The 16,077-nt window shown below is 44.8% G+C and overlaps 2 protein-coding genes across 2 annotated transcripts in view; both read right to left on the bottom strand.

The window, feature by feature from the left end:
• Positions 1–3,153: 3,153 nt before the first annotated feature.
• Positions 3,154–6,235, bottom strand: LOC108107201 (beta-galactoside alpha-2,6-sialyltransferase 2). Its single transcript, XM_017214618.2, has 7 exons — positions 6,141–6,235; positions 5,028–5,210; positions 4,395–4,943; positions 4,047–4,144; positions 3,688–3,967; positions 3,460–3,557; positions 3,154–3,403 (listed from the first exon to the last, which is right to left on the bottom strand). The coding sequence occupies exons 2-7, from the start codon at positions 5,191–5,193 to the stop codon at positions 3,233–3,235; spliced, it is 1,362 nt and encodes a 453-aa protein (XP_017070107.2). The 5' UTR covers positions 5,194–5,210; positions 6,141–6,235; the 3' UTR covers positions 3,154–3,232.
• A 4,962-nt stretch (positions 6,236–11,197) lies between these two features.
• LOC108107321 overlaps positions 11,198–16,077 on the bottom strand; it is a 29,502-nt gene continuing 24,622 nt past the window's right edge. Inside the window, exons 3-5 of the mRNA XM_017214799.2 lie at positions 12,589–13,253; positions 12,355–12,512; positions 11,198–12,288 (exon numbers count right to left, since the gene is read on the bottom strand). Of these exons, the coding sequence (XP_017070288.2) occupies positions 11,312–12,288; positions 12,355–12,512; positions 12,589–13,253 (1,800 nt within the window). The 3' untranslated portion in view covers positions 11,198–11,311. The remainder of the gene's footprint in view (positions 12,289–12,354; positions 12,513–12,588; positions 13,254–16,077) is intronic.

Here is a 16,077-nt window from a genome sequence, read left to right as displayed (position 1 = left end):
TAATTTGTTTTAAGACTCGCTAATTTGCTTAACTACACTATGATGTGCCTCTAGAGATTTGCCTTCCTGCAGCAAGCTGCTGTAACTGCAAGTTCGTTGTGCGTTTTTGTGCTAGACTGAGGCCTGGGGTGCTCAGCTTAGATTCTTTTATATGGCCGGGCGCAAGGCGACCCGATATCGTTCCGATCCGAAACGCCAGTCATTCAGAGAAGTTTGATGACGGCGTCCTTCCCTGTCAGCACCCCCTTTCCGTGAGTGCTACCGGGATCTTCCTCGCTTGCTCGGATAACGGGAATGTCACGCATTGATCCCAACCTCTTGGACGGATGAATCAGGGGGTCAGGTCTAAGCGATAGTGTCGGATGCATCAGGCTGTTGCGTAGGCATGCTATCGCCACTTGAACAGGCTCTCCGGATCGAAGATGTGGCTGAATCATGGAAAGAACATGCTGCCGATCTTCTGCTTCGCTTTCCTTCGACCCGATGCTAAATTTCGCTTTATATTGTTCTTATATTTTGATTTATACGCTCTCAAACGTGCTGGAATGCCGTCCCCTCGGCTTCTTCCTCAAACGCCCACCTTCCCCGGACTCCCCACCCGGAGACCGCCCCTCGCTTCGGGTGTAATGTCTTCTTTTGTATTGCAATTAAATATTTTGATGTGGCTGTCGCACAAAAGTGATAAACTAAGGATTTTAGATACAAAAGAGGAATTCAATGGCGAGCAGGAAGTCTGATTGGGCGATTGTTTGATTGCTTGATTAACCGCACTGATTGATGGGGCCACTCCTTGTTGGGGAGTCAAAAGAAATCCTCCAAACGGGCTCTTTGTGCGTTTGCTGATATTAGACGTGGCATTTATTACATTTCGATGACATTAACAGGAGGTTTAATCTGAATTCAAGGTGCTCTGTGGGACATCTTTACAGACTAGGCCTATATTTCACCAATAAGTCCCTTACTACCAGTACACAGAGCGGTTGTTCAGAATTTATGGGCCAGAATCTGCCCCACCCTCGCCATTCCCGTTCGTCCAGTCACATATCAGCCACCTTAAAGATAATGACAAGTAAATAAAGTTGTCTGCCGACCTTGACTCTTCGCTGGCTGTCCGTGGCAGGCATCTTTTGTCTGGATCTCGACCGAAACCGCTACGTGTTGTGGTCGTAGCCCACGCCCAGATGCATCACCCTAGTGTCCACAAGCCTGGTTAAACCCTTTCGTCAAAGGCAGGCCACAGAAGTGCATAAGTTATGTTTCATATCTGTTTCGGCGTGCGACTGACTATCCCGGTGATTCTCGGAATCCCCTTGAGTAATGCTCTCACCCGAAAATAAAATTACCCAAAACAAAAGCAGACCACAGCCGGCTAGGGTTAAGCAAACGTGCAATGCAAATGAATAAAACAGAAATTTATTTTCTTTCTCTTAATTTCGGCTACTGAGTCATCGGCCAGCCCAATGTGGCTCATCGAGCCCTGCATCCGAAATTTCCATGATGGATAGATGGGCAGGCATTTGATTTCAATTAGCTCAGCATTGGACTCAACCCAAATTGACATTGTGTGGGGGGAAGGGGCATCCGTATTCCGATTCTCGAAACAGATGTCCATGTCCATGTCACTGCTGACCCTCTCGGGCGGCCGAGGCTGTCATTCAGCAGTCGATAAAAATCCAATAAAAAGCAACATTTTTTAATTTGCATGCTACATAAAAGTTGGGTCCCAACTAGGGGGTCGATGTGGAGGAGTTTTCCACTTCCAGCCAGAAGGGGAAGGCAAAACCAATGTGACACACTCCTAAAAATATAATCGTTTTAGCAGGGAAAGGGAATCTGCTGGGTGGTAGAAGTAGATTCGGGAGTAGAGACACTTACTTAGACTCTTCTGTTAAAGGCAGTCTTGATTGGTAATAGTTTAGTTCTGAAAGTGACTGCAATGGATGTGAGATAATAAAGATATGAGAAAGATATTGAAATGACCATTTTGGCCTTAGGAAGAGAAGGCACCTTTTGCAGGTTTCTTAGGAATCGAATGCCCTATTACCATAGAGGCGATTTGCACACGCGCAGCAGTCACTTTATGACTTTCAGCTATAAAATTAATAATTTTGCTTTGCCTTTATCAGCATTGCAAACACGTTCTCACGAGGGCAACGAACGCGCCTGCGCGCAGAGCTTTCGGCAGAAGAGCAAAACAAAAAGTTAAAGAGCTTGTAAAAATGTCAAAATGGCAGTGTCCAGTAACCAGTGGGCGATGGGCAATGGCCAGTTCCAGCGCGGGGTGCTGCACAATTACCAAAACAAAGAATGGCCCAAAGGCAAACATAAACACGTGAACCGGCTGGCTATTTGCATTTGTCAAATAAAAATCTGAAATGGAAATTTAAATCAAAAATTCGAACTGCACTTCGTTCGTTGTCTTGTTTTTGGACTCAGGTTAGATGAACTTTGTGGCTGGCTTTTGAAATGCAAAAGAGCAAACTCCCGACAAGTGGAATAATGAGGAGGAGCAGGTGGCCCACCAGTTCAAGAAACCCTCACCTTCGCCTTCTTCGGAATTCCATCAAACTTTCAACGGACTCGATTTTGCTTTCTTTCGAGATGCTTTCGATAGCGCCCTTCGGCCATAACTTTCGTTTTGTGTCCTGTTCCTGGTTCAATGGAATCTCAATATTTATTTTGGCTATATATTATTTAATTGCGTATACGCAGCGTTTAACTCCGGCCACGCCAGCAGAAATCAACCAAAAACTGCCATCATAATGCTGACTTTCTGCTGTTGTCTCCCCACTTGGGAGTCGCCGCACGTTCGACATGCCGCATCACGTATTAATGAGTACTTTCCTTCCTCACCTCGCCCTCCTCAACGTCCACGTCCACGCCCACGCCCAAGATCCTTGGGGCTGGAATAATAATAATAATACTTATTGCACTCAGGTCGCCCGTGTAGACAAACAGTTATGGCATTTAATGGCAAAGGAAAACATGAATCCATGAGGACAGTCATAACTTCTGTTCGGCTTTGTTCCGCCCAGCCAAGAAAAGCAATCAAAAGGCAACGGAATCCACTTGGGACACAGACTCCTCCGCTCGAGCCGGCCAAGAGTACTTCAGTTTATATTCATTGCAAAGTTGAATTGTTTATTGCTCTCGATGAAAACCGCTTGATTAAATGCACCTGGATTGTCGCTGCCACTTCCGCCTTTGAATCGCCTCCGAGTCGCGCTCCTCCTCAGTAGCCAAAGAAATTGAAGCCGCAGAGCAATTTGTCCGGCCTGCGTATCCGCAGGATGCCGAACTGGAAGACCGACATGTCATCGTCCTCCGCCATGTTCATGTCCAGGGCCATCAGCTTCTCGGCGGCCAGTGGATGCCAGGACCCGAATGTGCAGGCGGAATTCATCTGGGAATACGAGAAGTCAGTTAATACGTCAGAGGGTTAATTGGCTTCAGGCCCACCTCTTTGCTGTAGTAGTGACAGCGTCCGTTGAGGCGAGTGGAGGGAACATACTCCACAAAGTCAACCTGCGGACAGTGCGGCAGCAGCAGGGCCAGTCCTGGGAAAGATTAACTCAGATATTACTCGAAATATGATTACCATATACGGAAAGGGATAAGGTAAAGTGAAACAAGCGAGCTGACTTTACTCAAATAGTGTTTATACGAAGGGAAGCTTTCAGGGCTCACCTATGAAACCGGAACTGGGGGGATTCCTGCTTATCGGTCGATTTCCGGCAAACATTTGCAAGCTCTGCCAGAGCCGCCAAACCGAGTGGGGGTCTATCAAGAAGGCCCGCGACTTGGGATAGCGGCGCCTGTATATCTCGTAGTTGGTGAACAGGTCGTAGTCCGCGCTGGTTAGCCAGTCCTCCAGGGTGCCATTGTACTTGCCGGGGTCCCAGGCGGCGATCGTTACGTTCCGGAAGATGGGGGCATGGGTGAAGTCGAACTCGGGCTTGGTCACCACCTGCGGGAAGGGGAGGGAGAAGCACACAGCGCGGAAAATGCAACTGCAATCGAAAGAGCGGAACTGCGTTTTAGCCTACTTGCGAATTCACCACACGAATCGTGGTTTTGCTGCCAACATCCACCTCGTGTCCTTGCGTTGGCGCATGATTGAATCTCATCACAATGTCGTGCGTGTCTGGGAGCAGGGCGACATAAAGCCAGAAAAATAAACGGAATTAGAGTAGACGAGTAAATCAAATCGTTCATGAGCGGCCTCTTCCGACTAATTGCGCATGCAGGTGGCATGAGCTGCCTCCAATGCAGCTGCACTCAGGGAAAATCAACGTAGCCAAATATATTTACGATATTTTCATTTCACTTTTATTGGTTTAAAAGTGTCCTTTTATCCTGAAACTGCTGTTATATTTTAAGTAAAGTTTACTCACCTATAAAGCGACCCAGCTTGGAACCCGCCAGGGAACCGGCACTGGAGACGATCGCGCAGGTCTTGATGTCCTTGACGTTGCGAAAGAGCTTCTGACGCGGGAAGAGCCGTCCGAAGGGCAGCTTGTTGAAGGGCGTGTCCTTGCGCCGCAGGACCCGCACGCCCGCCTCCATGACCAGACAGGTGGAGGGGTAGTACTGCTCCTCGAAACTGTCTCCGAACACCGGCTTGTAGTCCACATTGTAGTGGTTCGCCTGCGACTCGTTGACCGACTCAATCATGGCCTTCTCGAAGGTCTGGACGATCCGCTGGCGGAACTGCTGGGTCTTGTTGTGGCACAGCTCCGAGTGTTTGTCATGGCAGAGATATAGCTTCGGGCTCAGCGTCAGCTTGGTGTTCTTCGAGACCTTCAGGCGGGGGTGCGGAGCCAACTTGGAGGAGTTGATGGCCGGACTCTCGCGACTCTCCACAATGAACTTCTCGTTGGGATTCCAGCGAACGTGGAACACACTGCGCGGCACTCTATTCCCATTGCCTGCGGTCCCTGTGCCTGTGGGTAGAGCATTTTCCCAATTACTTTGCGCAATCGCCTTTCTGTGTCATTACTGTCGCCGTTAATGATGTTAATACGCACCGTTGCCGGGTTCCCGAGAATTCACCACGCCGGGTTCGCGTCTCGGCTGAGCTTTCGCATCGTGGATTGGCTCGCTGTGAATTATTGATGCGGCGCACACGGCGATAATGAGGCTGATGAGGAGGGCCTGACTTTGACCCGGCAATGCGCGTGTCACTTGCCTCATTCTCCACTCATAATACGCTGTTCGAAAGAAGGCTCAATTAATATTTAAATGACACGAAGATGCTGGCCTCACGGCAATCAGCAAGCAACCAGATAGAAAACTATTTGGATTTGTAAAGGATGATACACTAAACTCTAAGTCCTCGGAAACATAACTACAGGATATATGACAATTACCTGAAATACTTTTTAAGGGCAATTCAACTATTAGTGTCTGGTTTTTATATATTAATTAGCAAACATGTTTCTATTATTAAAATAATATATACAAATTGTTAAAGAAATAAAGAAAGTAACAGAAATTCTCTTCATAAGCACAAGCAGTAGCAGTTACTCAATGAAAATCAAAAAAAAACTACTATTGTCTTTGTTAATTATGTGCTAAAAAATTTGTCTTAAGAACTTTTCAAAAATCAGGAAAGTATAGATTTGAAATATTTGAATACTTCCCTTAGTAACATTAAAGGCACTGAGGGAACAAAAGTCAAATTTAAAAAACCAAAATAATAATCAAAAAACAGCAAAATTCATTCAAAGCTTAACTTTGGAACTCTACTGGGACTTTTACCGACATTTTCCAAGCAATCGAAAAGCTACGAAGAAAAGTAATTGAATTTCCAATTATCGAGGAATTCCCAACTCATTTGCCATGTCAGTGTCAATTAGCATTGACCTTTTGCCACTAGCATTCAGCCCTGAGTAGGAATCCGTGTAGCTGTCAGTTGGCATAAACTTTTCATGCCGTACAAACGATTTTGGACATATTCGAAATTACATTGCTGCGACCTTTCTTTTCAGGTGGCGCCAAAAAGTATGCAAAAATATCCGCAAGTGCGCCAGAGTAAACAGAAAACTCAGGTTGACCGTTGACGCACAACTCGTTAACACTGGGCAAATATTTAGACCCACAAACACACATTTCCACGGCGGAAAAACACGTACACGTACCAAAAGTGCGTTCTCACGCAGTCCGCAGTAAACTCGCAAAAGGTGCCGGAAAAACTAAGGATTTCCTGGCGTACGCGTCCGCAGTTCGAACTTTCCCTTTCGCCAGCCGAAACGTATCTGGGAACTCGTCGCGTCGGCGAGTCGGCGGCACAGTTCCCTGACCAAAAAAGAGCCGAAGGATTCGGATACGGAGGAGCTTCGGCAGCGGCATCCCGACTGCCCTCGTCCCTCCATCCTTCGTCTCTCTGGCTCGTTTTGCACCAGGCCCGCGCTTAATTAGAGTGTTTGCTGTTGCGGCTGCCGATGATGTTGCCGCCGTTACTACCGCTAAGCACCTGCTCGAAAGCGGGCTCGAAAGTGAAAGTTACACAAGTTGGCCAGGTTATATAATACATTGTCGTCGTACCCCCCGACGAGCCCAGAAGCCCAAGCCACGAGCACTTTAAACGCAAGTGCGTGTGAGATTTCAGAACATGCCATTTGCCACCGTCGCTGTTTTCCCGACTTGATTGCCGCCACTTTGCCGGTTAGCTGCTTCGGGGAAATCAAGATTTTCACGCAGGGCTCCCCTGATATGCATAGTTATATTTCCATAAAAAACCTATAACTATGGCGATGGTGTTTAATTGAATGGAGCCCGAGACTTTATTGGGGTTTGACCTTAGTCAACTCTGTTCCTGATTAAGCCTTTCCTGCATCAATCCATTTCCATGCGTACTCTACATGTTCCTCTCCATTTCCCTGGGGAGAGCCTAATTATTTCGTGTGCTGGGGTTTTCCGCGACCATTAATCCGCTTTTTGCAGAGTGAAACCCGGGGGAATCGACACGTGTTGGCGGCGGGCCTGTGACCCGGGATCCGGGATGCACCCTGATGGATGGAAACTCCAGCCCAGTAGGAAGTCAAAGACGGTTTCTCGTATATATATATATTTGTTTTGTTTTTTTGTTTGCTTTTTCGGTTTGAACAATAATTATTATTTTTGTAATCATTTATTATTCATCGTCATAATCATAATAATTTTCTATACAAATACATTCAATAACAACAATTTATTTTTTATTATTTTCGATTTTTTCCGTTTGGTATTACGTTTACGTCATTGTTTAATTATTTTACAATTACCATAATTATGCCAGTTGCCATTATTATTAGATAGTATTACTATTTTCCTCCTCGTCCGCTTCGGAAATCGTTTTCATTACTTTAATTACTTTAGATAGTTTGGCTGGGGGAATTACTTTCATTTCGTTTTAGAGTTTAGCTTAAGGACTATGAAATTTCGTTTTTCGTGTTCTATTTTTGGGTTTTCTTCGTTTTTTTTTATAATTTGTTGATTTCTCTATGTTCTCTTTATCCTTACGCTTTGTATTTTCTTTTAATAACAAGTACAGAAGATTTCAGTTTAGTTTTTAAAGTTTTTAGCTGTCTCAAGTGGGATTTAGATTTAGATTTTACGTTTCTTTATCAGAGTTCTCTAAATTACTGTTCTGGGGAGGGGCTTGTCATTGTTGGTTTCGATTTCGGTTTTCAGTTTTCGGTTTTTCATTATGCAAACTTTTCATTCGGGAAATACTATGGTTAGAGTACTCAATTTACGGAGACTTCTTGCTTTGCTTGCTAGCTGTGTGGCTTCCATTAAATTAGTCTATGTTTTCATTTAATTAAATTAAACTTGACTTGACGCTATGAATTTCGTTATATTAATTGGTTTTTCTTTATTCGCCGTTGTTCGGTTTTCCGTGCATGCTCGCATGATATCAAATACAACACATTTTAACGCTTCCTTTGCTTTTATATTTTGTCACTTTGTCCTGGCACACAATTATGTAATTTCATTTGGCCTAAAAAGAATTTCGTGTTTCCAATTTTGTTTCGGTTTTTAAAAATTCCTTTTTTTACATATTTTAAATAGTTTTTTTTTTGGTTTTTGTAAAAAATAATTGCTAGCGTACGCTGCAGCGGAGTTTTTTATGTTTTTTTGGTTTTTGGTTTTTAGTTTTTCGATTTTGTTTTGGTTTTTGTTTGTGTGGCAGCGGCTAATCAATTACAAAAATTATTGTATAATTCGTGCTAATTGGTTATTGATTCGGATTTGGATTTGAATTTGAATCGATTGTGTGTGTGGATCGCATGAGATGGAGCTGATGCGCTGTCTGTGCCCATGCCCACGCCCATGCAAAGTCGATGGATTGGATCTGGTGCTATGATTTAACCCACGTTACGTACACAATTCAACTAGTTTCGCTATGCACAAGGGAATCGCCTCCTCCCGGGACGAACTGTCCCCGCCGGAGGGGCCGTTAAGATCCTCGTTCTCCGGTGCCTAAAATTTATTTCGTACATACGCTAATGCCCGGGATCAGACTTGGATTTGGATTTGAACTTGGATTTGGACTTGGACGTGCATCGGAATGCCCATGCCCTCTGCCCTCCTCCGCAGCCGCATCCGCACCCGTGTCCGCGTCCGCGAGCCTACTCCAGTGTCCTTCTCTATTTATTGTTTACATTTAAATAAATTAACATTTAATTTATTATTATTTAGGCATCTATTCATGTTAACTATATTATATATATCAAAAAGTTTTACAAAAGTACACAATAATTCATAACAATTTGCATTCTATATGCGCGCAATTTGTGCCAGCGGCTGACTCTGCTCTGCTCTGTTCCTTTGCTGCTTTGTTTCTGTTTCTGTTTCTGTTTCTTTTGCGTTTCCGTTACCGTTTCCGTTACCGTTAGCGCTACCTTTACCGCTACCGTTTCCTGTTCCTTCCCGCCATTGAAATGTCTGATAACGGTGTCGTTCTGCCCCGCCTTTCTCCTGCTTTCACGCTCCTTGTTTTGCTTAGAAAAGGTTATGCATTCGCCCCAATGTACAGTTATCCCGCTGACGAGCCGAGACCAGTGAAAAGCCTGGCCACACTAACTCATACACTTGGTATGTCCATGGAAGGAGTTTCCCACAACAAAGAGGGGAAACTTTGGGGAATCATAAGAGCGAGAAGTGGAATCAGTAAGTAGATGGATCGGTAATAGATCATAGGTGAGAGGGGAGAGGTGATAGTTGATAGTTGATAGTTGAGAGGACTGTGAAGATGGAGTCGGGGCGAATTGCTCATACGTAATCTGTATTTACAAAGATTTATTGATATGGGGGCTAACCAGAGAGAAATGGAGGGTTCGTAATGAAGGCTGCTGCTGCTGCTCCTGCTCGTTATACCGCTAACGTTACTACTACAACATCTAACAAAATCCGTATCCTGCTTTCTCTGCTCTCTCTGCTATCTCCGCTATCTCCTCCTAAAGTAATTTCGTCAGTTTCTTTTAATGCAAATTTGTTGTGGAAATTCGTGTTGGAAACGTTCCGATCTACCAACGGAAAAGCATTCCTAATAGACTTAAGTCCTGGTAACTCCGACACTGCCTGCAGTGGGTTATTCACCGTTCGATAAGAGACCTCAGAGAAAAGGATCGAACAAATATGGAAGTGTGGAATCAGAGAGGTGAGATTGGATGGAGTGAGGCTGGTGGATAGGAGGTGAATAGGTGATGGAAACTAACCGTAACTGAACCTTTAGGAGTGCTCAAAGAAGGTGGCTTCTATATCTGTGAGAGTGTGGGCGAGTGTGCTCTATCAGAGGGTTCTCCCAAATTGTTTAGTTCTTACTTTAATAGTTAATTAGTTAATACCAAATACGACTAATTATTTCAATATTTCTTAATAATATACTTGTTTTGTTTTCTCCGTTTTGGTTTGGTTTCTTTTGGTTTTTCTCATAGTTCTCATTTTCATGTTCATTTTCATTTTCATGTTCATTTTCATTTTCATTTTTGCTGCAAGTTATGTACGATAAGTTGTTAAGACAATATATATTATATAAATATATATATTTCATATATATAATTAATATATATATACGCTACATAGAGTTCACTTTATTACAAAAAGTATTATTATTCATGTTAGTATTTATATAGTAGGTATATTGTTGTTCTTGTTCTGACCACGCCTCTCGCACTGCACTTCCTTGACTATATCTATCGTACATATATGCGCACATACATGTTCTATATGCTGAATCCGAATCCGAATCCGAATCCCCTTCGCCATGTCGGTCGATGGATCTTAAAGATACGTTTTTACTGTGCGCTTTGCATACTCGTCCCCTTTTCATTTTGGCTCTTTTGGTTTCCTTGGATTATACAAATGTTTACGTTTCCTCTTAGTTTTCTTTTACGTTTAACTAAATAAAGACGTTTTAGACACTTTAGCGGCTTCTTTTGGCTTTCCTTCCGTTCCCGTAATTGTTTTAATTGTTAATTAATCGCTCCCACCTCGACTATATAGTACTTCACATACATATGCGAATATGTATTGGTTTAAACTAGTTAAGTAAAGTTCACGTTTTCTTTTTCTTTGAAAGGTGGTTGATACGCGGCCTATACTTCGATTTCCGATTTCTTATTTCCGATTTCCCCACTGAAATCGCCTCTTAATTTCCTACGGCATTCCCATCCTGACCTGGGGTTTCCTCCGCCTTCCCCTAATCGCTTCTGCCGTTTCAAATTTTTAGTCTAGTAAATTTGGATTTTGTTTTCGTCTCTTTTGTTTTTGTTTATCGCTAACCTAAAGTTCGTATTTGTGTTCGCCAGTAATTAAATTAATAACTATTTAAGTTTTCCGTCGGTATCCCTTACCCTTTTACACGTTAGTTGTATGCGTTTTGTTAATGTTTCTTTATACTTCCGTTATCGTTTATCTAAAAAACCTATTCTTGTGGCAGTTGCTTTTTGTTTAATTAAATATTCATATTCTTGTCTAGTTGTAATAAAATATGCTATTTTGGTTTTGTTTCAATAGAGATTTATAATTAATTCATGCTTGATTTTATTTCGTTTGAAAGAGGACCATAAATATTTAAGTGGTTTCTGTTTTCCGTTTCGTTTAATTCGTATTCCGTGGATTCTGTACTACTGCGTGTCTCCACGCTCTCTCTGGCCACCGCCCCCTCTACTACTACGCCTATGCATCGATTCTGATTTCTGATTTCCGATTTTCGATTTTCGATTTCCCATTTAGCTATTATTAGTACTTCGTATCGCTTCTCCTCTAGAGGAGTCGAGGGAGTCGTCATGTCCTGCCACTGGCCGCGTACTGTCCGCAGGCACTATAAGGCGCCGCTGCTCAGGCAGCGCCACCATCTCCGCCACCAATCGTTGATGTTGTAGTTGTAGTAGTAGAAGTAGCGATAGTTCCTAGTCCTAATGCATCCCGCCCCCCGGCTCCACTGGATGCCGGCTCTCGGCGACCGGCAGTCCTTAAAGCTAGCCGAACGGCTTGACCTGGACTCGCCTTTGAACTTACTCCGACTACTAAAGTATCGAACTTTGCTGCAGGTCAGCTTGTAAGTATGCCAGGATCTGGACCACAGCCAGACTCTAGAGGGCACCTCTCCATCGTGGGCTGGCCTTTCCTTGCGGACTGGTGGCGTCCGTTGGCCACTGGCCCTGCTCTTCGCCAGCTCCTGCTCGTGGCAGTTGGCCTCGCAGGTGACCGCCTGGCGACTGCGACCCCGGTGCCCGCCACATCTGCTGCTCCACTGGCAGCTCCACCGTTGCCGGGCCGCTCCACAGCTGCTGAGCAGGCCGAGCAGGGCACTCAGCCAGACCAGCAGCTGCGTGGGTGGTTTGGCCACCGCCTCCGTTCCGGAGGCATAGTACGGAATGGTGCAGCGAGTGGTCGCGGCGGGCACTACGGCACAATCGCCGGAGAGCGATGCCTGCGGCATCTCGCCCTCCTCGTCGTAGTAGAAGATCCCGTCGTGGCGGGCGTAGTACGGCAGGCGTTCGAGCAGCGTTTCAACGGCATCTGGGTCGCTCCCTGTCTGGCTGACGTTCCTCAAGGCCAGAGCCACGCTCTTGGCCCGGGCGTGCTCTCCCGGATGTGAGCTCAGCGAGAGGGTGATGTTGTGCACACGGCGGGTGGAGTTGCCTGGAGGATCGTCCTCCTCTGTCCGGGGCTGGCTGAAGTCCTGACAAACGGTGCAGATTCCTGACGCCGGTCCATTGCAGTAGCTGTAGCAGCAGTCGTTGGGGCCGTAGCTCGACTTCTCCAGCTGCGCCCCTGTCTCGGGTATGTTTTGATCTGGCGGGGAGTGGAGTATGAAAGCTGATGCTTATGCAGTCGGGGTGCCCCCTGGTAAACACTCACCTAGGCAGAGGAATGTCGGCTCGCCGGCATATTGGGTGGGCAGCGCAGGGGCGCGATCGGCGGGCAGCAGGTAGGGGCACTTTTGTTCCACGGTTTGGCAGACGCTCAAGCACGGCCGGATACGGCGGCGCTTACGGAACTCTGTCTTGCGTGTTGATCTAGTGGGGCAAAACATATATTAATAAGTTAGTAAGACTCAACCCTAAATCGCCTGATTAACTCTAACAAACTCACCTCTTCTGTAGTTTTGATATCACTGGATCCGTGGCTCTGGGATCCGAATTATTGGCAGTCGATATGAAATTATTGGATTGTTGTTCGGCCTCAGCCTCCGTATCCGTATCCGTCTCCGTCTCCGTCTCCGTTTCCCTGTTCCTGTCGCTGTCTCTATTCCTATCCGCATCCATTTCGACCTCGGAGTTCGGTCCTGGCTGTGGCTCGCCGTCTGGCAGAACCTCCTCTCCGCCATGCCGGGCCCTAGACAGGCCAACAACATCGTAGAATGTCTGAGCCAGGTCCCGGCCAATCGCCTCCTCCACGCTGCGGTCAATGTCCTTGTTGGCTCTCGAGTTCGAGTTCGAGTTCGCGTTCGCATTCGAGCTCTTGTCATGCTTCTGATTAATCTGACGCTCGTTCATGTTATTGCCGTTATTTGATTTATTGTTATTGCTGATTAATTTCAGAGATTTATGCTTGATTCCGTCCGCCCGTTCCGCCGTCGCCGTAGCAGAAGCCGTCGCCACCGCCATAGCCATCGCCTCCGTGCCAGCTGCACTTCTCGACGAGCGCTTGCTCTTGCCCTGCCCTGCCTGTCCATCGTCCTTCGGCTTCGGCGACACGTCCTTTGGCTCGGCGAAATATGGCACTAGTGTGCTGCAGACCCAGCGACGATATGCTTCCTGCAAAACAAGCAATTGAAAAGGCTCATCAATTATGCAGGTCCCTGGGCCACATTTAAATTATTTCGATCGAAATGGGTTCGCTCTGTGTTGTGAAAGTTTAATTGAAATTATTGAGTTACGACTCAATTAGGGCTCAATAGTCTGCCAGTGCATCTATATAATATCTCATCTACGTAATATCCCAACTTAAGGGGTGGACTTGACTCTGTATCCATCTGATGGCTTATTAGTATTCTTGTCAGTCTCCCCTCCAGTCTTTCCTGGAAATCCCATCAAACATCCCCTGTCCAGAAATTCATGGTTCATATTGCTTGTTGGCTTTTCGAAATGGGGAATATCTTTACTCTGGGTCCATTATTAGCCATGTTGTGGGTAAAATACTTACACGAAAAGTTGTTGGTTGAGCTGGTTTTGTCCTCACTTTTCGTCAAAAGACTTAAGAAAGAATTTTAATCATAACTTAATCAATTATGGTCGGAATGTGGAATGTCATATCTCGTTGAGATCGGAATTTAATTTCTAAAAAATCTGTGTCCCCACCTAAAAATGTCAAATTTGATGAATTTTTCGCAAAAATTTATGATGTAACCCCTTTCCGAAAATGCGAAATGCGATTTGCCCTAACCTCTTCCCAAAAGTCAGTATATTGATCATAACTCAGCGAATACTGGTCGGAATGTGGAATGTCATATCTCGTTGAGATCGGAACTTAATTTATAATAATTCTGTGTCCCCACCTAAAAATGTCAAATTTTATGAATTTTTCGCAAAATTTGATGATGGTACCCCTTATCGAAAATGCAAAAATCGACCAAAAAATTAACTTTCCCAAATCCACCAGACAAGGACACAAATGATCAGTTTTGGTCTTTAGCTGCACAAAACAATCGTTCCTTTCGTTGTACGTCCTCTTTTGACTATTTTATAGGCTATAAAGTTTATAATATAAACCAAGTATGGGAAATATTCTGATTTATCGTCAAATAAACCAGTATTTTGCCCATAACATTGTCAAAAATGGTCGGAATAGGGAAAGTCATATATCAATCAGTTTGTAATTAAATTTCCAACATAACTGTATTCACACCTTGAGATGTAAATTTTTTAGCAAAAAATGGATGATGTAACCCCTTACCAAAAAAGTGAAAATTGACACAAAAATGGATTCTTCGAAATCTGCCAAAAAGTGATTGGGGTTCATAGCATAGGTCGTTAGCCGCACAAAAAGGGTAAGATCTTTACCTTTGGTCCATTTTAAGTCGAGTTTTAACTTTGACTTCTAGGGAAATTAGTGAAATTTCAGCCCTATGATTCTTTCACTGTTCAGCCAAAATAATTTTAAATAGTTTCCTTTTTCATTCCGCTGATCCTTTAACAGTATTCGAATGCCAGAGTTCCGGATGAATGGCGATGAGCACATTGCGTATATATTCGTAATAGGAATCTGCTGAATCAATCCGAAACTCGCATAAAAGTGCTCACAAAGCTCTGTATTTATACTCTACGTTTGCATAAACAGTTATGGAAATTCCTGTGGAATTCAGCTTCGAATGGCTGCCTTTGCCATGGAATACACACTCCACATATTAATTTTGAATCCGGCCATCTATCTGCCCATCCACTTTCCCCCAGCTCCATTTTCCGACAGCTTTTCATTTGGCAGCCAATTTGTTGGAAGGTAGGAAAAATATTTTTGCTTATTCTTTGCTGCTGTTGATTTTTGCTGTTTGTTGCCGGGGCTCTTGTTGTGATTTTCTATTCTGTCAGAACTATTGCAGTAGTTTTTCGGAATTTCCCGCCCGCCTGCCCTTCGCCCGTCGCCCATAACTATTGGTCAAAGGCAAATACCAAACAAACAACTCTTCGCAGGCCTGCAGAGAAATTCGGTTCAGGTGAATTTTTGCTATTTGCCAACATTTCTGTGGCTATCAATGTGTCTGCACTGCCATTACATTTGCCTGCAAGGACGCCAGTGGAATTTCAGCTTTCATAGCTCTACAGATCTCCCCTCCGAGGGGAGGAACAAAAGTCATTGAATTTTTGTTTATGCATCCTCGAGTACACACACCCTTATACTGGTCACCGGTGGGCAGGCAAAGGAGCAGAAAATCTGCTCAATATTTATCCAGATTCCTGATTGCCCCGAGTTAAGGTGCAGCTAAGTGCATTGATTGTCTAAATCAATTATCGAATTTCGAGTGCGTGTTCGTACTCGTGTTCATGGGCGTAGAACAAAGCACTGCTGGGCAAAGGCCGACTGCAAACACAGCGCAGCACTAATTGAATTAACCTCTCCGCCCCTCATTTGGGCCGTAATGCGCCTTGGCTCGGATATTACCTACCATGATAACCGCAAAAGCGTGCACCGCATTCATAAATCACGTATACGCACTGCTGCCCTGCGGCCGACTGCAGCTGGCAAGGCTAATTGTTTGTGTTTGCCGCCGCTGTCACTGCGGGCGATGGTGTTTGCGGCCAGAAAAATCTAAAATTATCCCACCGCAACAGCATGTGGCATTATCAGAGGTGGCCAGACGACTTTAAAGCCCCAAAAAAGAACTTATTTCTGCTAAATCGGCGCAGGGACTCAATCATCCGAGCAGTCAGTTCTCCCCGAACACCCGAAATGGCCGAAATAGTGGTGAGTAGTTCATCAAGAACAGCACTCATTTTGTTTCGGCCATGAAAGACAACGACCCCATAAACTCAGCGAGTGTCTGACATTAAACCACAAATACTCGCACTCAAATAAATATCCCCACGAATGTCTACACTGGGAGAATAACTGCCGAAGAACTAATGGTCGCGGTTTGAGTTTTAG

This window comes from Drosophila eugracilis, unplaced genomic scaffold, assembly GCF_018153835.1.
Source record: "Drosophila eugracilis isolate 14026-0451.02 unplaced genomic scaffold, ASM1815383v1 contig_1765, whole genome shotgun sequence".
NCBI lineage: Eukaryota > Metazoa > Arthropoda > Insecta > Diptera > Drosophilidae > Drosophila > Drosophila eugracilis.
This window is presented reverse-complemented; position numbering and strand designations above follow the sequence as displayed.